This window comes from Malus sylvestris, chromosome 2 (assembly GCF_916048215.2).
Source record: "Malus sylvestris chromosome 2, drMalSylv7.2, whole genome shotgun sequence".
Classification (NCBI taxonomy): Eukaryota; Viridiplantae; Streptophyta; class Magnoliopsida; order Rosales; family Rosaceae; genus Malus; species Malus sylvestris.
Genome location: NC_062261.1, coordinates 4,583,718 through 4,611,317, shown reverse-complemented (window position 1 = coordinate 4,611,317; position 27,600 = coordinate 4,583,718). Strand labels below are relative to the sequence as shown.

At 38.9% G+C, this 27,600-nt stretch overlaps 4 protein-coding genes across 18 annotated transcripts; 2 read left to right on the top strand and 2 right to left on the bottom strand.

The window, feature by feature from the left end:
• Nucleotides 1–646: 646 nt before the first annotated feature.
• Nucleotides 647–4,161, bottom strand: LOC126596046 (uncharacterized). Of its 5 annotated transcripts, none has more exons than XM_050262534.1 (10): nt 3,901–4,161; nt 3,672–3,776; nt 3,235–3,380; nt 2,871–3,123; nt 2,656–2,760; nt 2,335–2,463; nt 2,119–2,168; nt 1,916–2,013; nt 1,539–1,823; nt 647–1,351 (listed from the first exon to the last, which is right to left on the bottom strand). In XM_050262534.1, the coding sequence occupies exons 3-10, from the start codon at nt 3,302–3,304 to the stop codon at nt 782–784; spliced, it is 1,560 nt and encodes a 519-aa protein (XP_050118491.1). In that variant the 5' UTR covers nt 3,305–3,380; nt 3,672–3,776; nt 3,901–4,161; the 3' UTR covers nt 647–781. The 5 variants fall into 5 exon arrangements, with proteins under 5 accessions (XP_050118491.1, XP_050118478.1, XP_050118470.1 ...); XM_050262521.1 differs by having other exon boundaries at nt 3,235–3,367; XM_050262513.1 differs by having other exon boundaries at nt 3,235–3,367; nt 3,672–3,738.
• Nucleotides 4,162–5,360: 1,199 nt separating this feature from the next.
• LOC126596036 (probable glycosyltransferase At3g07620) lies at nt 5,361–8,879 on the bottom strand. Of its 2 annotated transcripts, none has more exons than XM_050262493.1 (5): nt 8,591–8,879; nt 7,162–8,245; nt 6,954–7,084; nt 6,516–6,864; nt 5,361–6,269 (listed from the first exon to the last, which is right to left on the bottom strand). In XM_050262493.1, exons 2-5 carry the CDS (start codon nt 8,008–8,010, stop codon nt 5,601–5,603), a joined length of 1,998 nt encoding a protein of 665 aa, XP_050118450.1. In that variant the 5' UTR covers nt 8,011–8,245; nt 8,591–8,879; the 3' UTR covers nt 5,361–5,600. The 2 variants fall into 2 exon arrangements, with proteins under 2 accessions (XP_050118450.1, XP_050118444.1); XM_050262487.1 differs by having other exon boundaries at nt 7,162–8,096; nt 8,591–8,878.
• A 2,262-nt stretch (nt 8,880–11,141) lies between these two features.
• LOC126595975 (putative disease resistance protein RGA3) lies at nt 11,142–27,573 on the top strand. 10 transcript variants are annotated; one of them, XM_050262446.1, is made up of 13 exons: nt 11,142–12,381; nt 21,439–23,082; nt 23,224–23,840; nt 23,920–24,109; nt 24,189–24,378; nt 24,473–24,694; nt 24,772–24,858; nt 24,972–25,148; nt 25,227–26,001; nt 26,090–26,208; nt 26,327–26,544; nt 26,633–26,747; nt 26,828–27,573. In XM_050262446.1, exons 1-4 carry the CDS (start codon nt 11,239–11,241, stop codon nt 23,945–23,947), a joined length of 3,432 nt encoding a protein of 1,143 aa, XP_050118403.1. In that variant the 5' UTR covers nt 11,142–11,238; the 3' UTR covers nt 23,948–24,109; nt 24,189–24,378; nt 24,473–24,694; nt 24,772–24,858; nt 24,972–25,148; nt 25,227–26,001; nt 26,090–26,208; nt 26,327–26,544; nt 26,633–26,747; nt 26,828–27,573. The 10 variants fall into 10 exon arrangements, with proteins under 10 accessions (XP_050118403.1, XP_050118348.1, XP_050118387.1 ...); XM_050262391.1 differs by having other exon boundaries at nt 11,145–12,381; nt 21,439–23,840; nt 24,788–24,858; XM_050262430.1 differs by having other exon boundaries at nt 11,145–12,381; nt 21,439–23,840; nt 25,900–26,001.
• Nucleotides 26,762–27,573, top strand: LOC126596073 (probable LRR receptor-like serine/threonine-protein kinase At4g29180). Its single transcript, XM_050262545.1, has 2 exons — nt 26,762–26,893; nt 26,986–27,573. The coding sequence occupies exons 1-2, from the start codon at nt 26,818–26,820 to the stop codon at nt 27,339–27,341; spliced, it is 432 nt and encodes a 143-aa protein (XP_050118502.1). The 5' UTR covers nt 26,762–26,817; the 3' UTR covers nt 27,342–27,573.
• Nucleotides 27,574–27,600: the final 27 nt, after the last annotated feature.

The following is a 27,600-nucleotide window of genomic DNA, read 5'->3' as shown; positions in this document are numbered from 1 at the left end:
ATCTTAAGAGAATCTCCACGATGAGTTGAAAATTTTTATTAGTTAGTTTAGAAACATTACAATGAAGGGGACGTAAAATCTGACCTCAACTATAAACATTCTCAAAGAAAATAAATATATGTCAAAAGAAGCTACCTTTGGTGCAAGTGGCTTACGACTCGGTTTGCTTGTGGTTCTACGTCCAAATTCTCGTGTCAGTAGTTTAGATAAATTTAATGTAGATTGTCCTATCATTTGTTATAAATAAAAAAAATAAAATAAAATAAAACTATTTTTGGTATGCCTCTTTTCTTATGATATGAGGATATTAGGGTTCAATTGTTCATTAACAATTTATGGGTTGTTGGCTAAGCTTTGTTGCTAACTTGCTAGTTCAATTAAGAAAATTTTGGGTCCTAGCTAATGGGTTGGTGGCCGTTTGGGCCTACAAGAATTTATTGGCTTGGACTTAGCAAATTTACTTGTTGATGGACTCAAGCAGAATTTATTGTTAATTGGGCCTAGCAGATAGTTTTGGGCCTTCTTATACGGAAAGAAACTTCGGCAAAGCTATCTGATTAGGGTAATTCTCATATAGAAAATAATTAACATAGAGTTAAGTGAAACCAAAATATAGGAAATTCCATTAGTTTTGTTAGAGACCAAGTAGGCAGTAGTTTTTCTCTTTTACCATTGATTGCTGTGAATGTATGTTTAAATAACAGCATTTATAGCAAATCAAATCAAAGCAAAAACAACATAAATAAAATGCTGAAGTAAAGAAATTGTATGAAGGATTAGATCAGTTCATAGCTTTTGCCTCTTCCTTTAACTTTCCAAGCTCTACAAGCAGAGTCAGAATAGCCTCACACATTTCTGAGGCATCAGCCTCACCTGGGTTCCTTTTCTTTGTAGAATAAACCATCCAGGCATGATCAAGCTTCCTGTCCGGTCGGACCACAACCGAACCTGGAACTTCAGCGTCACGGCAGGTTACTAACCCGTCACTCTTCTCCCCATACCGGAGTTGGAGATGAAGTGCAGTCAAGGCCATGGCAGCAGATAAAGGAATCACTACTGGCAGCTGACGCCCTGCTTGAATGATTTCATCTGACTCTTTATTGCCAAAGTTTGGTAGGGGGAGCCAGGGAAGTTCTGCATGCGCTATGTGTGTCATTGTTGCAAGGACGCCGGGAGCAATGCTGGCCTCAGAGTGGAAGGAAATCAAAGGAATTTGCTCTGCGGGAAGTTTGTGATTCAAGATAAACTCCTTTCGCTTCTCGTATGTAAGATCCTCCAGTGCCCGAATGTCACCCTTCCAGTGCAACAGAGGGCAATGAACAAAACCCCAACAAGATGATTGAAGGAAAAACTTTCCATGATTATGCATTTGGAAATTAATGTAACAAAAATACGCGTAACAAAACATTGATCAGCGAATAATTGAAAACAGAAACCTATTAGGAAAGGCCTTGAAAACATATAGTACTAGATTGAGTTTATAAAATTCGAAAAAGGGAATGCCATGATGTTTGTGTTTTGTAAAAAGTAGCTATTACCTTAATTAGCTTGCATATCAAGAGCTCCATGATCCGGCGGGTTTCTTTATCAGCAACCTGGCCTTCACGAAGACAATCAGAAGCCAATGGAGTGCCGCCGTATGGGCTCTGTACCAGTGCTAAACCAGCCACTTTGTCTTTCAAATCACCCCAGTAGACTGATAATGCAGCTGCAGCATCCACACCACCTTTGCTGTGCCCTAGCAGCATAACACGCTTACCGGATCCCCAATATAGTTCCTCGATATATTGCTTGAGTTCCCATGCATTGTGCGCAACTGATGCCTTTGTACAAAAATAACATGAAAAAAAAGAAGACTAATATCATGTTTTTACAAGTTCAGTAGATCCTTAAAAGGTCAGTAATAAGTAATTACCTCGCTGTGAATTTTTGCAATATGGCACGCTAGACCCATCTTCGAAAAGAATTTCTTAGTTCCAACAAAGTATAAGGGGCCGTGATTGCTAAAGAGGCCTGAAAGTTCAAAGTTCCTGTAACTATATGAGCAAAACGCTAAATGTGGATTGAACAGGTGAGAAGAACAAAATCAAAACTCAGGGAAAAGTAAATCTTCTGTACCGGGAATTAGTAGATAGACATATGAGCTGGGAAGTCTGTGCTTTCCATTCCTGAAGTATACAGCATGGCATACAAGCAATAAGAATATATAAACATATGAACACACTAGTAAACACAATTGATCAAATATCTGAACAGCACATAAAAACAAATTGAACCCAGTTCTTAACAGATCCAACCGTCTAGTGCAGTCGAGCTTATTATATTAGTTGGTACCTAATTCCTGCAAGCAATTCCAAAAATCTTGCTGTACCATCCTCCACACCAGGCATGCCGTCAGTGCGCTGCAACCATCCAATATCATCTGCTGAGCCTCGCAATGATTTCTGTATTCGAGATGCAATGCTGACAAATGCAAAATGAATGTTAACCTACGAGAACCTAAAACAATGAATGATGACATGTAAAAGCAACAAATTTCTTAGTCGAAGTAAAATAAAATCCAATCTGAACTAAAACTAAAAGAAACTATCCATAGACTATGGAATATGGATTCATCAGTTTGCAATTTTGTATAACTAAAATCTGCTTGTTTACCTACAAATTCGAAGATGAGCACATCTAACGTATGCCACAGAGCTTCTGCAACAAGACATTGCCAACCTCCATGCAAATTGTAAACCATGTAATGGCAGTACTAACCTGCATCAGGATGAAGCAACAGATTAAATATTAAAATTAATCATTCAGTTTGAAACTTAAAACCAGATGGGATCATGACGTTATATCGTAATTGGGCCAAATGGTATTACCCTTCAAAAATGAATGGGACAACTGCATAACTGGACTTGGCTGCTACAATTTCAGTTCTAGCGTCTTCCCTGGGCTCTGAGACTCTTTCACAGATTCCAGGGTTTTGACCGGATAAACAAGATTTTGAAGACGATGAATAACCTTCAAAAAATGAATTACAAACACCGTGTCTCAATGATCTTAAATACTGTCCAGCAGAATTGACCAGCAAATCATCTGAACATCTATCAGCATCTGTACGTGCGAGATCCTCTGCAATAACATCATTTCCAAATCCATCCATTACGTTCTGAGAATATAACATCAGCATCAGCATACATTATGCAGCTACGCATACATGTGACCATAGAAAAAACTACTCACCGATAAATTGAACAAACCGATGACTAATATAACTAGCCAATGTCAATAGACGGGTGAAAATGTCATCCATCGACGAATACAATCCCAAGCTATCGAAAAGAAAACTTTTCTTCCTCACAGTATCATTACAGACCTGATGCAATTACCTATATTAGCACTTTAAACACAATGTTAAAAAGCAAACTTTAAAGAAATTAAAACTCAATAAGTTAATTATAACTTTGTTGCTAATCTCAATATGGACCGGAAGTTGCTTCCGAATTTTAACATGTTGATGTAGATCAGATGGCGGAATGGATCGAAGATTAAGACGAAAGGCGAAAAAATAATAGTTACAAACTTACAATAGAGAAGAGATTACAAAATATACACTCACTCACAGAAAAAAGTAGAGATCGTCTACAATAATGCAGAATTGTGAAGTTGAAAGTACTTACTGTGACAGGCATTTCAGATATATCATTCTCAAAAACCACATCGCCCATTAACTCTTTGAATCCTGAACTTACAACAAGAAAACTTAAAAGGTTGGAACTTTGACACTATTAAGGTACAACAACAAAAACCCAGATGAGCAAATCAATCATATGGAACAAAAAACACAACAAAACAACTCCATTATATCAAACAAAATGCAAGTAAAATAGCAGAAAGATAGCAACTTACAGTCAAAGAAGGACGATTTGAAAACCCCAGAAGCAGGTTCCTGTTCAGAAGCAAAGGCAGTTGAATTTATAGAGGGAAGAGTGAGGGACAAGTATCTACAGACCCCATTTCCAATGAAGTCCAAACTAAATTTCGAAGTTGAAAGCTTGAAATAAGTGAAGTTAATGAATGAGAAGGACAAGAGAGAGAAGTGGATTAGTGGAATATTGGGAATGGTACCAACCGAATGAGAAAAGAGCTGTCGTGAGGGATGCAATGGAGCAATAGATTATCGTTATCCAGTTACCTTTATTTCGTGGATGCTCTGGCCCACCATAGGACTTTAACAGCAGCCAAGGTGGCAAAGGGAGATAACTCATCGTCGAGATGTTAGAACGATATCTTAAACTAATCGTAAACTGTTAATATCTTTAAATGAGAGTGTTAGATTTATAATATTATTATAATGACTTCTGTTGTATTAGAATCATTTTTAAGCGGAGATACATGATGAGTGAATTAAACATGATATTTTTGTATAACACGGTCCAATGTTTGTAAAACGAAGAAATGATGGAAACTTTCAATGTCAATTGAAGATTGAAGATGTATTAGTCTATAAAAATCACTTCCTACCATTTTTATGAGATTTAGAAGAGAGTCGTCTTCAAATTGGCAAAAATGTAGGAGTTGAATGAGTATTTTGAAAAACTAATAAAAAAATAAAAACATTGGCAAACGGAGAAATCATTTTTAAACTTCCGCCATAACAGTAAAACCCAGAATTTGAGGATCGAAACTCGGAAGCAGTGACAATTGTAGGGTAACAAGGGGGACAAGGCTTGAACTTTGAAGATGGAGAAGTATACGTGGTGCCTTTCTGGTGTGTGCAGAAAACAGTCAGCGAGTGGAACAGCTGGGACCCACCAAGAAGACGTCTATGTCTCTCTGTGACAACTCAAAATTCCAAGCGGATGGCTCGCTCGTGTGTGAGAGAATAAGAAACACACGGCGCATTGGGAACGAACTCTTTTGGGTTGGTGTGGAGACATCTCTTTTGCTCAATGAACCATGCTGGGAATCCTACGTCAAACTCAGTCGCTGAGCAATTTGCATGGCACGGAACACTGTTACGTTGATTTTGCCGGTCCCAAATTCAGATAAAAGAGAAAGGAAAATGCGTTAGGTAATCGATAGCCGACATTCATATTTTACGTCGAATCCTTATAATAATGAATCTTAAACGAAATGACGCTAACCGAGCGCAATAACATTTTAGGATTCATACAACCGATCCCACTTAGTAGAAAAAAACTTTATGCCATGGAACACTATCACATTGGTGTCCGCGCCATGAAAGTCCTCGTGTCCGTCGCTCTAAAACTTATCTTTACCACCTTCATTTGTCTTGGTGATCACGTTGCATACTTCAACCATTAAAAGATGGCTTTTGGGTGTGTGAATTTCTTACTGGTAGCAACTAGTAATAACAGTTTCAGCTATTGGGATTAGAAGAAAGAAATTACTTACAAAACAGGAAAATGTGAAATATAATACTTACAAAACAGTTGAAAAGCTTTACTCACAGTTGACTTCATGGTGTAGCATTTAAACAGACTCTACAGCTTCACAGGTAGAACAAGAAGCGACCGGAAACTGCCTCATTTCAATTTCATGTGCTAACATCTCCGCCTCTGTTCGTCGGGGAATTTCAGCAGAACTTAACGGAGTTTTAACTGAAAAACTCGGTTGTACCAAATCGAATGAAGTGTCATGTGGAAGAGATCATACTTGAGGGGTTTAGCATGCCACAGAAAATGTTTCTGAACCTTCCTGACCCCTAGCTGCAGCTGAAGATACTTCTCTTCTGGTATCGAAACTAGTATCTCTTTCAACTTTGGAATGTCTTGCTCTGCAAGAATCACAGAGAATGCCCCCCAATCCAAAACCTCGAAAAATGGCGGCACAAAGTTGTCAGATATGATCACAGGTACGCACTCATAAAATATTGCTTCAACCACTCGCGGACTGTTGACCTCATAACCCTTGGGGCAGATACAGTATTTGCTGCTCTGCATGTGGTGGATGTAGTTCAATTTTCTTGCAACACCGGGAGGCATTGGGCCAAAAATCTTCATATCGGGGTCTTTGTCCTTCCAGTACTCTAGCAGAATTGGACGTAAGTAGCCATGCATATTTCCAGCATAAAAGGCAAGAATCTTCCTCTGAGAAGGAGGTTTGCCTCCAAGATCTACAAGGGGATTTCTCTCTGAACGAACATATGTCTCTGGAAGAGACACATCCCTTGCTATTTTGAAGCCGGATGTTGGATCAGCATTGCAAAGCGCTTTGATGCAGCGCTCCATGTGGTGCCTTGTTTCATATGGAGCCTAGAAAAGTCAACCTCACATGTTAGAAAGGCATGCACTCTGAGACACATGCATGTAAGAAATACATTCGTGTCGATGTCCACTATGATAGGATTCATTTTCATGAGAATCTTGGCATTACGTATGAATCTCAAAACCATTTGTGGAATCCCACTTTACTATCGTAGTATCTTATCACTAATAACGAAGCAGATATCAGTCATGAAGGAAAAAGCAAGAAAAAATAAAGGTGCATGGAGAGCATACCCAGTCATGGCAAGCAACAAGAAAATGATCTGCTCCACTAGTTCTGTTGAAATAAGGATACTTTGCTGCAATTGTTTCGGTATATTCCTTCAGAAATTGGCGTAGGTTTGTACGGTTGTGAGAGTTACGTACATATAGAGCGTACTCCAGCATCCGCGAACTAAATGGCATATAAAACAGATGAGCCTTGCTAGGATCCTTGACAAGAAAGCGCTTATATCCCTGCATCAGTTTCATGAACCATCCTTCTGAAGCATATAAACCCTTGAGTATTGGTTGATGAAAGATCGGCTTGTTTCCCTCCTTGTAGATATAGATTTTCAGCGTGCGTTCCATAAGTTCATAACTCCTAAGAACGGAACAAAATGTTACTGTAAAAGGAATCACATTCTTTTAGCATTAAAATTAAATTTACCTCTTAAATTTAATCCTAACTACCTTTTAAACATGGAAACATTTCTAAAGAGAGGAGCATAAAGTTCTGGATCATTTATTGCAACAGGAGGATGCTTGATCTGTGACTTTGCAGCTAGAATCTCCTGGTCACGTACAGAGGACCATCGCGGTTTCTACAATCAATGGAAGAAGTTAGGAACCCTAACAAATTGATTGGGGGATGATTAGATTAGCAGCAGCAGTATCTTACCGGTGAAAGGGAAGAAACGCGCTTCCGCACTAGTATACGATTCATCTCAGATATTGATGTTATCGACTTTGGTGGCAATTCACACCTCATCTTCTTCTTCCCAGGTCTTGTCATCACTACAGAACCATTTTTTGAAGCCACAACACCACTTTTCAAGGAAGTAGAACCAACGGAAGTGCTTCTATTTTCTAACAAATTCGCTGCAGGTAAAATGAGTGGAGACGAATGAAAAGCAGTTTTGACACCATCAGATCTTTTCGCTGTCACGGTTGAATTTTCTTTTGAAGCATTCTCCCTCGTGATTTCAGAGTTCGGCAACACAATCTTCTTCAAATGGAAGCCATGCCTAGTTTCGTCAGCCTTATGCAAAATAGTAACATTTTCTCGATTCTTAATGCTGACTAATGCTAGACCTTCATCTACGACTACAACATTCTCAGACAGGAAATCATCATCTACATTTCGATTAATGTCACTTTCAAAATCATTGTCTATTTCTCTTTCTTCTAGCATTAAATCGATTTCCTTAGATACATCATTTCCCTTTGGTTCAGTACCCTGCCTAATATCTCCTCCAAACATAGAAACATCTATCGAATCCAAAGAATTTACCTTGAGAGGATTGCGAACCATCATGGACTTGGCAGAGGAATGAACAGGGAGGACACTACCTTCGACTTGTGCTGGAACCTCACTGTGAGGCGATAGAGACCGAAGAGCAATGCCATAGGGAATCAAAAGCGACTGAATCGATAAATAAGTAACAGACACTACCCCGAGAAGAAAAAGCCATCTCCGACTCCGGGGTTCTATATTGCATAGCTTAGGAAATTGAAATGTGTACTCCATACTAGTCCCTAATACTTGCAATGCAGATAATTCAGAAGCTACCGAAACATCTTAACAGGAAATCGACTCACTTGCAAAACCAAATCCTGCATAGACTCCCACAACAGCACAAATTATGCACAATCAAAATCCAACAGTGCAGTTCATTAATAGTTAGATCATAGATCTGTCCTGAAATCGGGGTCATAGCGAAAACCAAAACAAAGAGATTGAAATTCAGTAGTTATTAGCAATTCTGCAGGACAAAGAATTAGCACATTAGCATTTCCAGAACACTCACAATTAATCACAGAAAATAAAGGTGAGATCTTGCTTAATAGAGCTTGTTAATTCAGGCTAATTAAACACTAGACTCGTAACATGCATAGTCAGAACTGATTGATTAAGACTAATCTCAACAATGCTAATCAGAATCCAAGCAATCCCAGTGTAAATTTCAGTTGCAATTAGCAGGCATTCTAATTTATGAATGAATCTATGCTTTATGAGAGTGAGTAACAGTAGCATTCCACTAAGCATTAGTAAAAAGGAAATGCTATTTCCTGTTTGGTTGCCGAGAAAATGAAAGTTTTGAACTGACCTGAGTACAGTGAAGCACAAAACTTGAGACTGGATTTTCTCAGAAGCCAAACAGAAAAACCCCAGAAACCGATCAGTTGAAGATTTTTGCAAAGAACACAAGGACCCAGATGAAAACTTTGCAAAGAACAGGGCTTTTCCAAGTTGGGATTTGGGCCGGTCGGAACTCCGTTTGAAGAAGAAAGAGAGAATCTCTCTCATCAGTCACAGTCACATCCACTTATTATCTTAAAATATTTTCTCTGAAATAAAATACTGGTTTTACCGTGACACTGTTCTCTCCTTACGTTCCGATTAAAAGATGAGATTACGGGACATATGTTCAACGTCGAAGGGGTAAAGGAAGATCTAGAAAGACTTTGGAAGAGACTATAAGAAAAGTTTAGAGTACTTGGATTTAACAGAAGACGTAATACAGAACCAAGCGCAATAGCATTTTAGGATTCATATAACCGACCACACTTAATGAAAAATTGTTTTGTTGTTGTTTACTGTGACACTGTTCGGAGACTACCATTGAGGAATTTGGATCCTCTCCTGAGCTAATGGAGAGGATCCTCCTGACCCATCATCGTGGGCCGTTGGATTTTTATCTAACGGCTATAATTATTATAACTTTAAAGAGACCTCTTATTTGTAGCCGTTGGATAAAAATTCAACGGCCCAAGATGATGGGTCAGGAGGATCATCTCCATTAGTTCAGGAGATGATCCAAATCCTACAGTGCCAGAATTAAGTATGATTTCTTTTGTCCATTAAACTGCTTTCCTGCTTGATGGTTAAACTTTTACTAAGTTTCAAGAAAATTTACTCTTCTCCTGGGCATAGTCTGTATCGACTGAACTGAGAGTTGGATGTTTATCAATGATTCAATAACAAAATGTGTGTCAAGGATTCAATGCTTAAAGATTTAATGGTTAAGGATCTAGTACTAAAATGATCCCTTTTTACTCTATTTATTAGCATAAAAGCTCGCAAAGACAATATCAGTTGAAAGGACAGTATGCTTGTATCTTTGATTTTGTTCAAAAAAAAATTATGTAAATTAAAGTAGTTTAGAATCACTTTCCAAAGAATTCGTCAAAACATACTTAACAGAAGAAATGATGATGACATCCCGACCATGTTAATTAATTATTTGGCATGTTACACAAAAATTTAAGACTCGCTTGCATTTTTAGTCTCTTTTGATTCATATTAATCACATTCAACTTAAGAACAGATTAATCTAGACAATTCTTCCGAAATTTTTCTCAACGTAAACAAATTGGAAGCAAGCTATATTGGCTTTAAAGGACCCCTATCAAAGTTGAAGTTACACTTTGGCTTTATTCAATTACATGATTGCCACTGTCGACCGTTCCCACCGGATAACTTTGCCAGGTACTACATTATTCTCTAACATGGACGCCCCGGTGCGAATCCATACACGCAGGTCTGTTGTTTCTTATCAGTCCCATGCCCAGATTCTTACTCCGAATCCGAAACATCAGTGTCATTAACCACTAGGCCCTCTACACCACCAACATTAAACTTGCTAGACATCGACACGTTCGAGCAACCAAGTATGAACATTGGCAAATGTTTTGTTATTCATACCATGTTTTTATACCACATTTTTATATCACCTTAGGTAACATTTAACGTGGATAGCCACATCATTTGAAAAATTTGCAAAACCTAAGGAAAGGAAGGAGAAAGACTCATCGTATACCACAATCATCATTTAATTAACTAGTTTTTCTTAATTATTAGTTTATTAAATAATGAATTAAATTTAAAAATCTGATTAATTCAAATGATGTGGTTATCCACATCAAATGCCACCTAAGATGATATGAAAATATGGTACAAAAACAATGGTTTGAATAACATTATTCCAACGTAATGGGAGGAAGGAGAGGGCTGTTTGGTTCTTAACATAGTAAAAGTTTAATAAAGAATTAAGGGGACAACTGTGCTGATTTTATTGGCCCATGTCAGTTGATCCTTAAATTGGGTACTCCCCAGTGAATATTGTATTATCTTTAATATAAAAAAATAAACAAACAATGTTTTTTTGGTAGAACGATATATTTTACGCTAGGAAAAAGGGAGTTCGGCTAAGCCACACATTGGACAACCTAATTTGATATTAAATTCGTTATCCACGAGATTTAGGTCTAAGATATTTCACTTACAAATGAAAAGTAATACTACCAAACTGTAGTACTAAATGATAATAAACAAACAATGAGTCTAACAATTAGCTTGACTAACTAGAGACCGAAACCAAATGAAGTTTTTTTTATTCATAGATAGATTTTTAAATGGGTGTATGGAATAGATTTAGGCTTTATGCCTGGGTAAAGTATTGTACTTTGGCGGGGCTGTGAGCATTGTGTCTTGCTTGATGGAAGCAGTTTTATGCTTTATGCTTATGTAAAGTGATAAGGCGAAGCAAAGCATCTCCTTTGCAGAAAGAACAAGTAATGGTAATGGATCTTTCTCCTCTCTTATTGTTCACTGTTGCATGAACTATATATTGTCAATTTGTCAAGACGTTTCATTCATCAGCTTCCAACACTCTACGCCTCCACTCTTCCTGTGTCCTTTAGCTATTTCTCTATTCTCTGCTCTCATCTTATCTCCATTATCTCTTTCGTGAGTATGGAAGCTGCAAAGGTGTTAGAAGTTCTCTACACTTTTCCGGTGGAGGGAATACTGAATTCGGTTGCTTCACTTGCTGCTCAAGAAATCAGTCTTTTCCGAGGATTCAAAAAAGAACTAGATGAGCTTTCTGAATCGTTAATGGAAATTCAAGAGTACTTAGGCGATGTTGCCCACCAACCACAGGATCGGGGCGTGGCAGTCAGAAACTGGGTCAAGAAACTGAAAGACGTAGCTCATGATGCCAATGAAGTCTTGGAGGACATCAACTACGAAGTTCTCCGGCGTAAAGTAGAAATTCAAGACCACATGAAGAAGAAGGTACTTAACTTCTTTTCGCTCTCCAATCCCATTTTATTTCGTCAAAAGATGGCACACAAAATTAGGAACATCAGTGCGTCACTGGCGGTTCTCAAGAGTAAGGCATCTTTCATTGGCTTAACTGCAAGGAGAGTAGATCCAACCCTTCCGGGTATGGGGAACAGAGAAACCGTCTCAAGCTTCGGTCATGATGAGAAGATCATCGGAAGGGAGAAGATTGTGTCGGATATCATTGCAACGTTGATCGAGTCCAAGAATCAGGAAAAGAACCTTTCGGTTAAGGCCATTGTGGGAATGGGGGGACTCGGAAAGACGACTTTGGCAAAATCAATATTCAATGATGATGCTATTGGTAGACATTTTCAGGAAAAATTGTGGGTGTGTGTGTCCAACACTTTTGAGGTCAATTTGATTCTAGATGGGATGCTTGAATTGCTCGACCCAAAAAACGCTGGACTTAAACGTCGGGAAGCATTGCTGAATAACCTCAAAGAAAGGTTGACAGGGAAGAGATATATTCTGATACTCGACGATGTTTGGAATGAAGATGAGCATTTATGGAGCAATTTTAAGAGTTGTTTGTCAGGACTCAATTCTGCCCCCGGAAGCATTGCCCTTGTTACTACCCGCAGTGCTAGGGTTGCATCTATCACGGAGACAATGCCGAGGTGTGATTTGGGGTTCCTACCGGTGGAGGATTGTTGGTCCATATTAAAGAGTAAAGCATTATCAAATGGTAATGTTTTTCCTCTAGATTCAGATCAAGAGCGCATTGGAAAGGATATAGCTAAAAAGTGTGCTGGGTTACCATTGGTGGCAAAGGTATGCATTGATATATTATTATATTCCTCTTTGTTGTTCTGTATTTGAAATTCTATTTTAATAACATAATATAGAAATAGAAAGATGGGTGGGGGTTTTTTGGGTGTAATGGGAAAAGATAGGTGACCTCCATGCGTTTTTATTTTTTATTTTTTTTAATAACAAGCAATATTATCTATTAAGAGGGTGAGAGAGTGAGTTAAACCACACAATAGGCGAGCCATAATAATGTGGTTCAAATTTACCTTTGTCTAGAATCGCCTAATACCTCTCACTTACAAGTGAAGAGAAATACCACTAGACCGTAGTATTAAGTGACTTATGATGAATAAGAAAATAATTGATTATGATGAATAAGAAAATAAACAATACTTACATTTCCTAGTGCTCATTTCTACATTTGCAAATAAATTTATGAAAAACACTATAATATTACTATTATTTGAATGTTACAAAAATAATTTACCTATTGTTTAATTTTACGAAGATAATGTATCTACTATTTTTTGTTTAATGATTTTAATTTAATTTTTGTTTATTTACCTATGGTTAATTTTTACAAAAATAATGTATATGGAGAGGCTAGTATAGATATAATTTACCTACTATTTGAAAATATACCTACTGTTTTTATATGAAAATATACCTATGGTTAATTTTTACAAAATAATGTATATATATAGACATAATTTACAAAGATAATTTACCTATTGTTATAATTTACCTATTGTTTTTTTTATATGAAAATATACCTGTTGTTTATTTTTTTACAAAAAAAACAACTATTTACGTTTTATTTTTACTAATATAATTAATTTAAGGAAAACTAATGAAAATGACTTGCAAACTTTGAGTTTTAATGATAAGAATAAAATAAAGGGTAAAGTGAATAGTACCAGGTTTGACTTTTTAGTGTAAAAATATGGTTTTTCGTTAAAGTGAACAGTACTGTGGGCTTTTCGTTAAAACTCCCTATAATCTACCTATCTTTAATTTTTACAAAAAAAATGTACCTACTGTTTTTAAAAACATAATTTATCTATGTTTTATGTTTACGAAATTAGACAGATAGATTAGGAAGACTATTAGATAGATTTTAATGCCCTATCAAGGCAAATAATATGTGTGAGAGAGAGAGAAACGTTAATACAATGTAGTGGCATGAGTTTGAATTTTCTCACCAACCCGTTCAGCGGTGAGCGTTACTACCTTTCTTAGTACACGTCATGTTTCGTGGCTTAACCATAATTAACTAATTTATTTTTTATACATATAAAATAATAACTTAATAAGTAAATTATAATTCTTTCGAATTTGCTCCCATCAAATCTTGAGACAATTATCCATTATCAATATCTATTTTTTTTGCCACTTAATAGTACGGTTTAGTGATATTTTTCTCCATTTGTAAGTGAAAGATCTTAAGTTTGATTCTGGCCAACGACGAATTTGAATCATATTATTGTTATCTCATTGTGAGGCTAAGTTTACCACATTTCTCTTAGTGTAGCTAATATTGTTTGTTAAAAAAAAACTTAATTTTTTTAAATGTTAGAAATCATCAATGCTAATGACACAAACAAAATAAACTAAGTTAAAAACAAACTATATCACTGGTGGTTGTGGGATCGAAGCTTATGAATATCATGGAGTACCTTAAAAAAGGCCTTGGAGTCTGTTACGTTCTTTTTTATTTAATTTTTGTTTTTCGTCCAACCTCACAACAAACTCTAGGTTGGCATCCACTTTTCTTATTTTCTTTTTGTTTGTTTACGTGTTATGAATCCTTTTACCATTAAGTTTGATGAAAACAAATTTGAAAGGAATTGATGGAATTATATTTTTGGTAAATATATAAAAGTTAAACTAATTAATCATAGTTATGCCACGAACATGTTGTACGTTCTGAGAAAGGTTAACGCTCACCATCTGGTAAGGGAGATGAGCAAATTCAGACTCTTGTGGCATGGTTTATGTCTGAAAAACATGAGTTGTTGGGGCCTAAATTTAAAGAACCCTATCTTTAAATAAAAAATTTAATTAATCGTTGAAAAAGATTACTCTTATATTAATACCTTGTGTAAAATTATAATCTAATTCAAGTCCCATTACTCAATATCCAAGTCAAAATACATTTAATTACCTCACCTATTATTTATAATTTGAGGTTTTATTAGTCTTTTCTTCCTTACTATAATAGTAATACCATGTGTTCACATTATGTTAATGCACTTAATTATTTTTCATTTTATTCATCGTAATATTTTTCATATATACATTTAGGTACATTAATTTTTTTAAACAATATGATTCGATATACTTTGCGTTCTTCATTTAGGTACATTAATTCATTTTATATATTTCGATACAAAAAATTAGGTACATTAACTCATATAATATTTTGCTACATACTTAAGTACATTAATGTACATTTTGGCACAAACATTTAGTACATCTTTTAATATATTTAGATACACTTATGGATTTGCATATTTTTTGTATTACTAATATTTTTTTTTTGGGAAATATTTTCTCATTTATAATTGGATGAAGTTACGCATAAAATCAAATATTTATGAGGATAATTTTTAGAATGAAGATAGACATTAAATAGTCAAAGGACTAAAATCAATATATAATCTAGAATTAAGTACTTAAAACCTTTCGTCACTTAGTACTCCCCTCTAGTGATTCTTCTTTACTTGTAAGTGAGGGATATTAGGTTCAATTCTTGCCAAATGCGAATTTTGAACCACATTATTGCTAACCCATTGTGAGGCTAATCCTTCTCCCTCACCCTCTTAGTGTAGATAATATCGTTTGTTAAAAAAAAAAAGTACCTAAATCCCCTAACCTTTTAGTGTCATTCCAAATTGGTCTTAACCTGTTTAAACATTTCAAACAAATATCAAACCTATTGAAAATGTCACATTTGTTATGCCCCAATTAAATTTCTGTTAAATCACCAGGGGCTTACTTTATCTCCAAAATCAATAGAAATTTATGGAAGCATGGTCTCCACCACCCATATCAGGCCATCACCTCTAAACCCAACGCACAACCACTAACTTCACCCTACAACTCAATTAGCCAACATCGAGAAGAAAGTCGTGGAGGTTGCTGAAATGGTATTGAAAATGTCACATTTGTTATGCCCCAATTAAATTTGTATTAAATCACCAGGGGCTTACTTTGTCTCCAAAATCAATAGAAATTTATGGAAGCATGGTCTCCACCAACTAACGGTCACCGCCACTCATATCAAGCCATCACCTCTAAACCCAACGCACAACCACTAACTTCACCCTACAACTCAATTAGCCAACATCGAGAAAAAGGTCCTGGAGGTTGCTGAAATGGTATAGACTGTCATGATGCAGCCACAACTATCTTCACCGCCCACTTGATATTTCCCAATCTTCTTTTTTAAGTTATTTTTATTATTATTTTAGTGTTATTAGATTTCAATCTTATTTAAGGACTAAATTTCAAAAACTTCATTTTTAAATTTGATGGTGGGTGGAGAAATAAAATAAGACAAGTGGACAAGTGGGTAAGTAACAGTACTCTTAATCTAGGTATAGCTTGCATTTTACAAAACGCTCTTTCAAACAACCGCCTTTACGAACTCTTCAATTACTAAGTTATGTACATGATGATTTTATTCTAACACTGGATAAGATTAGGAATGAGGATATCCGAGGTAAAGTAGGAGTAGCCGAAATTGAAGGAAAGATGAGAGAAAATCGGTTACGGTGGTTTGGACATGTGCAAAGAAGGCCTACTGACGTTCCGATTAGAAGATGCGACTATGGGACAGAGGTTCAGGGCCGAAGGGGTAGAGGAAGACCTAGGAAAACTTTGGAAGAGACTCTAAGAAAAGACTTAGAGTACTTGGATCTAACGAAGGACATGACACAGGATCGAGCACAATGGCGTTCTAAGATTCATATAGCCGATCCCACTCAGTGACTTGGATTTTCCAAGTCTCCAACCGAGAAGTTTTCCTCATTCGGGAAATTAAGAGAACACTACCCCAACCTACATGCTCCACTCAGAAAGCTTCAACATACAAGCTTTAACAAAAGAAAATTCAAAGAACTTAGCGAAGAAGGCTTTGGTGTATTTAACACAATACGTTGAAATGAAGGAAAGCTTATTTATTGATATCCCCGATAAGCTACAAATATGTACATATACATGAGTCAAAATAAGCACACAAGAGGGAGCCTTCACAAAGGTTGCTTAGGAGAAGTCTCAGCAGTCGGTAGAGCCCCAGAAAGAGAAGGCACCGGAGGGGGATCATTTGGAGCCTCAGTACTGGACAGAACCCTAGAAGGAGGAGGCATCAGAGGTTGATCATTTGGAGCTTCATTACGCGGTACAGCCCCAGAAGACGAAGGCAATAAATGCCTTTGGAACAAACCCACAAATCTCTGATGATCAAGTAAAACCTGACCATCAGTTTCCTTCATCTGGTCAAGCTTCCTCTTCATGTTTGTAGCATAGTCATGTGCGAGCCGGTGCAACTGTTTATTCTCATGCTTGAGCCCTCTAATCTCCTGTTTGAGACTCATCACTTCAGCCGCCAATGATTCAACTTGGCGGGTTCGAGCAAATAGGCGTTGGGCCATATTAGACACAGAACCTGCACACTGAACACTGAGAGCCAGCGAATCCTTAACAGCTAACTAATCAGACCGTTTGGAAAGTAGTCTGTTATCTTTGGGAGTGAGAAGGTTCCTGGCCACCACCGCAGCGGTCATATCATTCTTCATCACGGAATCCCCAACGGTAAGATGACCAGTAGGGGAGACGAAGGATGGGCGCCATATGTTGTCTGGAGAAGGCGGGGCTGCCTCTTCAACAAGGTTCAAGTCAAAACGACGGTCGGAGGGGCCAGACATTTTCAAAGGTGTTGAAGAGAGAAGAGGTCGGACAAATCAAGATCTTAGAAGTGCAAGAATGAAGCTTCTACTGGTGGAGATTCAAGTGTGCTTTGGAACTTAATGCCAGTCCCTATAAAAATCTGCACTCGACGAAGCTTCAGAAATCGAAGAGGCGCCTGCTCAGAAATCGAAGAGGCGTTTGCTTTCTCAAAAGCTGGGCTGCTTAGAGATCACGAGGGTTGATCTCAGAAATCGAAGAGGCGTTTGCTTTCTCAAAAGTTGGGCTGCTCAAAGACCACGAAGGCCGATCTCAAAAATCGAAGAGGCGCTCGCTTTCTCAAAAGCTGGGCTCCCCAGAGACCACGAGGGCCGATATCAGAAATCGAAGAGGCACCTACTTTTCCAGCCTTTTCCAGCCTTGTCAGCACCTGTCACACGCACACTCAGTTTTGCAGAAATTATGGGCATTCTGTCAAAGACTTCTGGGGAAGTAGAAAACACATGAATCTTACTGTTCAATCACCCACTTCCCACACGCAACAATAGCTCATGGGTACCACAGATAACTTTGCCAAAGTTCTCTGCCAAAGTTGAGCACGTGAAGCTTGCAGCTCCCACTACATCGCTCTGACCAAGAAGGGTAAAAGAATAGCAAAGAAACAGCACTAACAAAGTTTAGACCCATAAATTTTGAAGGTCTAGCTACCATATTATTACCCACAAGGGTAAAGGAACAGTACCACTGCTGGATAATTGGAAAGTCCCTGTGTGTCAACCTCTGTGCTTCGTGGCAAGGTAGACTAGCAAACATGCCCAACCTTTACTCACATTCGAGAAAACACTCCCAATAAGATTGCTTGCTCCAAAATCGAAGAGGCACCGTCCTCCGAATCTCGAGAGCCAGACTCCCAACATGACTACTTTCTTAAAAATCGAAGAGAGGGTAAAGGAACAGTACCATTGCTGGATAATTGGAAAGTCCCTGTGTGTCAACCTCTGTGCTTCGTGGCAAGGTAGACTAGCAAACATGCCCAACCTTTACTCACATTCGAGAAAACACTCCCAACAAGATTGCTTGCTCCAAAATCGAAGAGGCACCGCCCTCCGAATCTCGAGAGCCAGACTCCCAACATGATTACTTTCTCAAAAATCGAAGAGACACTGCTCCCCGAATCTCGAGAGCCAGACCCCCAGCATGATTGCTTTCTTAAAAATCGATGAGGCATCGTTCTCCGAATCAATCGAAGAGGCGCTCGCTTTCTCAAAAGCTGGGCTGCTCAGAGACCACGAGGGCCGATCTCAGAAATCGAAGAGGCACCTACTTTTCTAGCCTTGTCAACACCTGTCACACGCACACTCAGCTTTGCAGAAATTATGGGCATTCTGTCGAAGACTTCTGGTGAAGTAGAAAGCACATGAATCTTACTGTTCAATCACCCACTTCCCACACGCAACAATAGCTCATGGGTACCACAAATAACTTTGCCAAAGTTCTCTGCCAAAGTTGAGCACGTGAAGCTTGCAGCTCCCACTACATCGCTCTGACCAAGAAAGGTAAAAGAATAGCAAAGAAACAGCACTAACAAAAGTTTAGACACATAAATTTTGAAGGTCTAGCTACCATATTATTACCCACAACTGTAAAGGAACAGTACCACTGCTGGATAATTGGAAAGTCCCTGTGTGTCAACCTCTGTGCTTCGTGGCAAGGTAGACTAGCAAACATGCCCAACCTTTACTCACATTCGAGAAAACACTCCCAATAAGATTGCTTGCTCCAAAATCGAAGAGGCACCGTCCTCCGAATCTCGAGAGCCAGACTCCCAACATGACTACTTTCTCAAAATCGAAGAGAGGGTAAAGGAACAGTACCATTGCTGGATAATTGGAAAGTCCCTGTGTGTCAACCTTTGTGCTTCGTGGCAAGGTAGACTAGCAAACATGCCCAACCTTTACTCACATTCGAGACAACACTCCCAACAAGATTGCTTGCTCCAAAATCGAAGAGGCACCACCCTCCGAATCTCGAGAGCCAGACTCCCAACATGATTACTTCCTCAAAAATCGAAGAGACACTGCTCTCCGAATCTCGAGAGTCATACACCCAGCATGATTGCTTTCTCAAAAATCGAAGAGGCATCGTTCTCCGAATCTCGAGAGCCAGATACCACAGACCACTTTTTCAAAGTGCTCTGACAGAGTTAAAACATGTGAAACTGGCAGCTCCCACTACCGTGCTATGACCAAGCAGGGTAAAGGAATAGCATTACTACTTGTTGTTAGGGAGACTCCTATATATGTCGACCTCCATCCCCAACGGACAGGCAGACCTGCAAAAATGCTCAACCCTTCATCATATCTGAGAGGGCACTCCCAACGATGCCTTTCGAAATATTCAGCTTTCTTTCCCCCCGATAATACCTCTGCAAACAAGCTATACTAGAGCAAGAATATCTCATATCATCAGGGTTAAAAGCAAGAGTATCCCATATCATGCTTTTTCCCTGTCTTTTCTTTTGGCCTTGTTTTTACCTGCAAGACAAGGAGAAAGAGAGCAATCAGTCAGCACTTGGAATCAAGCTTCCAGCCAGGAACTGACTGCCTGGAACCCCTTACCTGATTACTTACCTGGCATTGCTCTCGAGTACTCATCTTCAACATCTTATGTTTCCAGGGAAGATTCCGCATCTGCTTGAGGAACAGATAGGGCAAGTGCGAAGGATACAAGGAAGCATGTGGAGACAAGCGTAACAGCACACGTGCCGATACATTCATTACTCTGTCAAAAGCAAAAGTATCCCATATCAGCAGGGTGGAACGTACTCTAGATTTGATGGACTTGTTTTGACCCTCAAATTCTTCAGTCGGCCTTATACTCTGGAGGAAACCAGAAAACCCTCCAGCTCAGTTCAAGAATAAGCCTGTGGAAAGTTACTTCTTCAAAAGCAAAAGTATCTCATATCATCTCTTCTCATTTTTCTTCTCTTTATCCTTCATGCTGCTGCAAGATGGGGAGAAGGTGAACAATCAGTCGGAGCTCTGATTGCTTACCTTGTCTGTCACCTCTTTCAGCAGACCCCCTAGCTCGGCGACTTGGGGGACTCCTACTACATGGTTTGTATCGCGCTTGACCAAGCCTGAAACTACAAGTAAGCTTCAAGTGAAATTGATACATTACCTTGTGCATCTCCACCAGTTAAAGATACCACCCCTGGATGGAGGAAGAGTACTTCCAGAGAAGATGCCACATCTACCTATGAGACAGATAAGGCAAGTCAAGACGACACCACACTCCGATACTTAGAAGTTTCGTGATTACGAGATCATTCTCCCACAATATTTCCTAATGTCATTTGTACTAAATCATTCACTTGTACTCACTAAATGAGAGCTTGAACCTATGTACTTGTGTAAACCCTTCACAATTAATGAGAACTCTTCTATTCCGTGGACGTAGCCAATCTGGGTGAACCACGTACATCTTGTGTTTGCTTTCCTATCTCTATCCATTTATATACTTATCCACACTAATGACCGGAGCAATCTAGCGAAGATCACAAAAAGCGATCGTTTTCGCTACCTAGGATCTATCTTGCAAGAGAACGGAGAATTAGATGGAGATCTCAACCATAGAATACGAGCTGGATGGAAAGAGTGCATCCGGCGTGTTGTGTGACCGTCGTAGGCCACTGAAGCTCAAGGGAAAATTTTATAGGACGGCAATAAGGCTAGCGATGTTGTATGGCACAGAATGTTGGGTGGTGAAGCATCAACACGTACACAAAATGGGTGTAGCGGAGATGAGGATGCTTCGTGGGATGTGTGGGCACACGAGAAAGGATAAGATTGGGAATGAGGATATCCGAGGTAAAGTAGGAGTAGCCGAAATTGTAGGAAAGATGAGAGAAAATCGGCTCCGGTGATTTTGAACATGTGCAAAGAAGGCCGACTGACGCTCCGGTTCGAAGATGTGACTACGGGACAGAGGTTCAGGGCCGAAGGGGTAGAGGAAGACCTAGGACAACTTTGGAAGAGACTCTAAGAAAAGACTTAGAGTACTTGGATCTAACGGAGGACATGACACAAAACCGAGCGCAATGGCGTTCTAGGATTCATATAGCCGACCCCACTTAGTGGGAAAAGGCTTTGTTGTTGTTGTTGTTAATAGGTTTTGGGAAGTGTGATGCGTTCTAACTATAGTACACGTGAATGGTTGTCAATTCTACAAAGTAAGATATGGGAATTACCAAATGAAGAGGAGAAAATCATGTCGGTTTTGAAGTTAAGTTTCGATAATTTGAAGTTGCCATTCTTGAAACAATGTTTTGCATATTGTTCAATGTTTAGAAAAGATTTTAAAATTGAACGAGATAACTTGGTCCAGCTCTGGATTGCTCAAGGATATCTCCATTCCTCTCCCAACATGAGCATGGAGGATATAGGCAATGAATATTTTAATATTCTATTGCAAAACTCCTTATTTCAAGATGCTATAGAAGATGAGTACGGTGTTATTACCGAATGCAAGATGCACGATCTTGTGCATGATCTTGCAGAGGAAGTATTTAAATCTGAAAGCTTGATGTGGAACTCTGACCAGATGGATGATGCACTTGAGATTCAACATGTTGCACGAATTTCTTCCACGACACTTAAAAGAATTCCACAAGGGAGTGTCAGGAGATTGCGGTCGTTGTTTGTTGATTGGGAGGTCCCTAGTAACATCTTCCAAAGGTTTAGAGCTTTACGGATGTTGAATTTATCTGAGGCTGCAATAGAGGATTTGCCCAGCTCAATTGGAAAGTTGAAACAGTTGAGGTATCTCAACATTTCTAATACAAGAATAAAAAAACTCTCAAAATCTATTGGCCAGCTCTATAATCTTCAGACGTTAAGAATGTCAGGAGCATGGAGGCTTAAAACGTTTGCTAGGGAAATGGAAAATTTGATCAACTTGAGACATGTTTATTTTGATGAGTATAAGGAAGTTCCATTTGGGATGACAAGATTGACTCATCTGCAAACGCTAACTTCTTTTATTTTGGATAGAGCAAGGCGTCATAGACTTGATGAGCTAGGTGGGTTAAATGGATTGAAGGGGCGACTAGCTATTGGAGCATTGGAATATGTGAGAGACAAGGAAGAAGCAATGAAATCAAATTTAGTGGGAAAAGCAAACCTACGAAAATTGGAATTAGATTGGGGGAGGGACCATTATGCGAATCTTGACCATGATATTCTTGAAGGACTTCAACCGCACCCCAACTTAAAAAGCTTGGCAATTAGGAACTTCATGGGTACTAAATTTGCATCATGGATGATGAGTGATTTGTTGCCGAACTTAACAGAGATTATCCTATCCATGTGTAAAAAATGTGAAGCAGTCCCACCACTCGTACGCTGGCCGAATCTTCAAAGTGTTTTAATTGATCATTGCACCAATCTAAAATCCCTTCAAATTCACAATCTGCCCTCACTCCGCAAATTGGTTATTGAAAGATGTACGTCTCTTGAGGAGTCGGAAAATATAGAGTCGACGACTAGCACTACTCTTCAGCAGCAGCAGCAGCAGCAGGAGGACTTGTCTTTAAACGGTTGCACATCCCTCCGTGAATTGACGATTGATGGCTACAATGGATTCACAAGTATACTGAGTGGGCTCCATTCTTGTACCAGTCTTCGCACAATGGTTATTCATGATTGTCGAAATTTGAGGACTTTGTCGGGTCATGGGCTACAAACCCCCGTCTCTCTTGAGAAGATTGAAATACAGCATTGCCCTAATCTAGAGGCTATTCCCAGTTTAGACAACCTCACGTCCCTCACTATATTGAATATTATGAGATGTGATGGATTAATAAGTCTACCGAGTGGGCTTGCATACTGCACATCTCTTACCCATTTGCTTGTCAGCTATTGCCCTAATCTAGAGGATATTCCCAGTTTAGACAACCTCACGTCCCTCACTGAGTTGATTATTGGGGACTGTGATGGATTAACAAGTCTACCGAGTGGGCTTGCATACTGCACATCTCTTACCCGTTTGGCTGTCAATTATTGCTCCAATTTGATATCTCTGGCGGATCACAATGTGTCCAGCTTGCAATCTCTTTCCTCTTTATATTTATCTGAATGTGGGAAATTACAATATTTGCCCAAGGGGCTGCACTCTCTATCTCGTTTGGAACAGTTGTGGATCGGTGCCTTCTGCCAAGAGCTCGATTCTTTCCCTGATTTTCAGGTCCCATCGAAAGTATTAACATTGTACGGGTGGCCTAAGCTCAAGTCTCTGCCTCAGCAAATTCAACACTCTGCTTCTCTAACATCTTTGTCCATTTCTCGTTTCGATGGTCTGGAGGCTCTTCCAGAGTGGTTGGGCAACCTCACATCTCTTACATATTTGGGAATTTTGAATTGTGAGAACCTGATGTATCTGCCTACGGTCGAAGCTATGCAACGCCTAACCAAATTACATCGTCTAGAGATTTACTGGTGTCCCCGTCTGAAAGAAAGATGCGACAAGGACAGCGGCCCAGAATGGCCAAAGATTTCTCACATTCCAGATCTGAGGTAATTTTTATTTTTGGAGCCAATCAATTATCCATGTATCTTTTGTTCAAAATTCTTCATTCACTCTCGTTTTCTGCAGAATTAGACGATTGTCACTTGATGATTGAAAAGGCTCTTACCAGAGTGATGACGGAACCTTTCATGAATCGACCATCTATCTATTCACCTTCACCTTCACCGTATTATTAATTGTCCCCGTCTCCAAGAAAGATGCGCCAAGGACAGCGGCCCAGAATGGCCAAAGATTTCTCACATTCCAAATATCACAGGTAATTTTTATTTTTGGAGCCAATCAATTATCCATGTATCTTTTGTTCAAAATTCTTCATTCACTCTCGTTTTCTGCAGAATTAGATGATTGTCACTTGATGATTGAAAAGGCTCTTACCAGAGTGATGACGGAACCTTTCATGAATCGACCATCTATCTATTCACCTTCACCTTCACCGTATTATTAATTGTCCCCGTCTCCAAGAAAGATGCGCCAAGGACAGCGGCCCAGAATGGCCAAAGATTTCTCACATTCCAAATATCACAGGTAATTTTTATTTTTATCTCAAATCAATTATCCATGTATATTTTGTCCAATATTATTCACTCACTCTCGTTTTCTGCGGTAAACTGGATGTTAGTGATATCCCGTTTTGGGCCAGAGTGATGAATCGGAATCATTGTCACTTGATGATTCAAAAGGCTCTTGCCAGAGTGATTACGGAATTCTGAGTATCTATAGCTGTGGGAATTCTGAGTATCTACGGGAAGCCAGTACAATTTTAACTGTTGCGTTCTAAATTAAAAGAAAGATGCAACCTGCCCCACTGGCCCAACATTTCTCACATTTCCGACACCCAAGTGTAGGTTTCTTTCCCGAAACAGTAATTCACGATTTGTTCTCTTCTCGTCTTAGTTCCATTTGGTTGTTATGGTGCAGATACACTTTTGTACAGGGTTGTGTTTCATCTCACTGTGTGCAGGTTCACCCAACTAACACGCTTTTATTAGACCCATTTTGTGGAAGGTAATCTGTTCAGTTAATATGTAACTTCTTTCTTCCATCTTTCATCCTCGAAAAAAATCATGTCGAGTTATCTAGAATACGTTAATCACAGATAAATTGGATTAGTATTTCAGCTCACTTAACAAGGGAATCCAGTAAGAGAATTGCATTAAGAGAGGAGAGCAAGCGCAGCACAACTAAAACTTGGACGCGAAAATAGCAGATTTCAGTCCGTGCATGGTTTTTTCCAGTGATAATGGGACTCGGGTGCTGACATCGGTCATGGGCACAGCTGGTTATCTTGATCCAGAGTATGTTCAAATTTCCTTGTTCTATTAGACCTTTTTATCATGTTATAATGGTTGAATAAAGAAATTTGATGTTTATAGTTTTACTGGACAACCTGCAACCATAGAAAGTGATGATCTTGTCCACATAGTGGAGTGGGTTAATCCTGAATTCCTGCAAAGGGATTTTACAACTATTTTGTAGTGAAGGATTTTAGGAGATTTCAGTGTGGATTCGGTCTGGAAAGCCTTAAAACAGCAATGGCATGCACAACTTCCACGGTTCCACCGCCCAACATAGAGCCACCATTGATTTTGTGCTGTGTCAACTAACACAATGTTTGGAAACAGAGGTGTCTAAAGCATCGAGAAAGAACTCCAGGCTCAAATGAAGAAACTCGTGTTTCTATTTCACCATTCCAGAGTTCACATAGAGTGATCTCCATATGTCCAGATTCCACAAATGCAGGTTCCATGACAGCACTTTGGTCCAATACTTTGGGTTGTGTCCATGACTTGCATGACACAACATAACCCTAACAGGAACAATGTTTGAAATGCTTTGACTAGAAAATATGTTGGCTTGACCAATTTGCTCTCTTAGTATGAACATTGCATGATCCATTGATTGTCGCAGACTAATTAAGCATCTCCATGTAATAAGGATCATGTATGTACTGTGCAAGTTGTGCAGCATGAAATTACAAATCCACACTGTCATATACGCTTTTTCTATTTTTCTGATCGGGACATTGTCGCACATTTTAAATACCAGGTAGTTCATAGGCTGCAATGAGACAAAGAGAGATGAAGATCTCAACTGGTTTCCTCATCCTACTGCTCTGTGCAAGTTTCGTTCATGGAGAGCGCCAAATAGGTTAGCATTGTCCTTAACAAAAGCGAATGGTATTGCATTCTTCAGATTTATATTTTCTATCTGCTTATAGGTTCTTTTTTTAGCTCAGATTCAAGCAAGTGCAAGTTGTTCCAATACTGGGATCATAACTATCAGTATCAGCAGTGGCCCTCCTTCTAGTTATAGTGCTCATACTCGTTTGGAAGCTTAGAAGAAAAAGAAAACCAGGTACCATTTTATACGCTTGATACTTATTCAGTTAGAACCAACGCTGCTACTATGGTTTAATGGTATTCCTATGATCCTATCCACTTTGTCAGAACTCATATCTTTTTGTCTGCTTAAGCTGCAGATGGAGAAAAACATAACTAAACACCTGTAGCATCAAAGGAGTCCCAGTTCACTTTCGACGAGGTTTTGGAATACACCGAAAAATTTCAAACTAAAATCAGGAAAGGAGGATTTGGGATTGTATACCATGGCTACTTGAAAGATGGCACTCAAGTTGCAGTTAAAATACTTTCTCCATCGTCATTGCTAGGAGTTAGGGAGTTCCAAACAGAGGTTTGACGGTTATAATTTAATTCCTTGGAATGCAAGTTAAATGGCTTGTCTTGTTGGTTAGAGATTGATGAGTTCCTTATCGCTGCAGGTTGAGCTCCTGATCAGAATCCATCTAGAAACTTGGCCTCATTTATTGGATACAGACAACTTGGCACTTATATACGAGTACTTGACTAACAGAAACCTAAGAGAACATCTCTCAGGTACGTAGTTCTATATTTCATAAGCATTGTCCTCCATCAGAGGGTTTCAAAATATTGAAGTGTCACGTTAATGGTTGCAGATGCAGATAGAAGCTCACATGTAACTTGGGAAATGAGACATCGGATAGCATTAGATATTGCGTTAGGCTGGTGCTGCGTGTTACTTCGTACACTAATATATTTGCGTAACTTCATATGCCTAATTCAACTTATGTACATTGTGAAATTTGGCTCACAGGGCTACATTACTTGCATAAAGGATGCAATCCACGTATTGTGCATAGAGATGTAAAGATTGCCAACATTCTCTTAAGTGAAAACTTGGATGCAAAAATAGCAGATTTTGGTCTGTCCATGGTTTTCCCTAGTGACAATGAGACTCATGTTGTTGCATTGGTCATGGGCACAGTGGGGTATCTTTTGATCCCGAGTATATTCAGATTTCGTGTTCTTAGAATTTTGATCATTACACTCCCTGACTGGTTTGAAAAGATGTCAATCGGTGCGTTTTGGGAGGAGCTCGATTCTTTCCCTGCTTTTCAACCTTCAAGTTCCATCACAACTCAAAAGATTAGACTTGTGGGGGTCGCCTAAGCTCGAGTCTCTGCCTATGCAAATTCAGCACTTGGGTACTTCTCTAACAACTTTGAAGATTTAGTGGACTGGAGGCTTTACCAGATTGGTTGGGGAACCGTACATCTCTTGCCTCCCTTCATATTAGTTTCTCTTTAACTGTAAATTCTGTCGAACTTTAGTCGCATTACGCTCTAAGTTAAGATTGATAAGAGTGAACATTATGATCTATTTAACTTCAGTTGGATGTCCATACTTTTGATATGTGAAAGAAAAATGT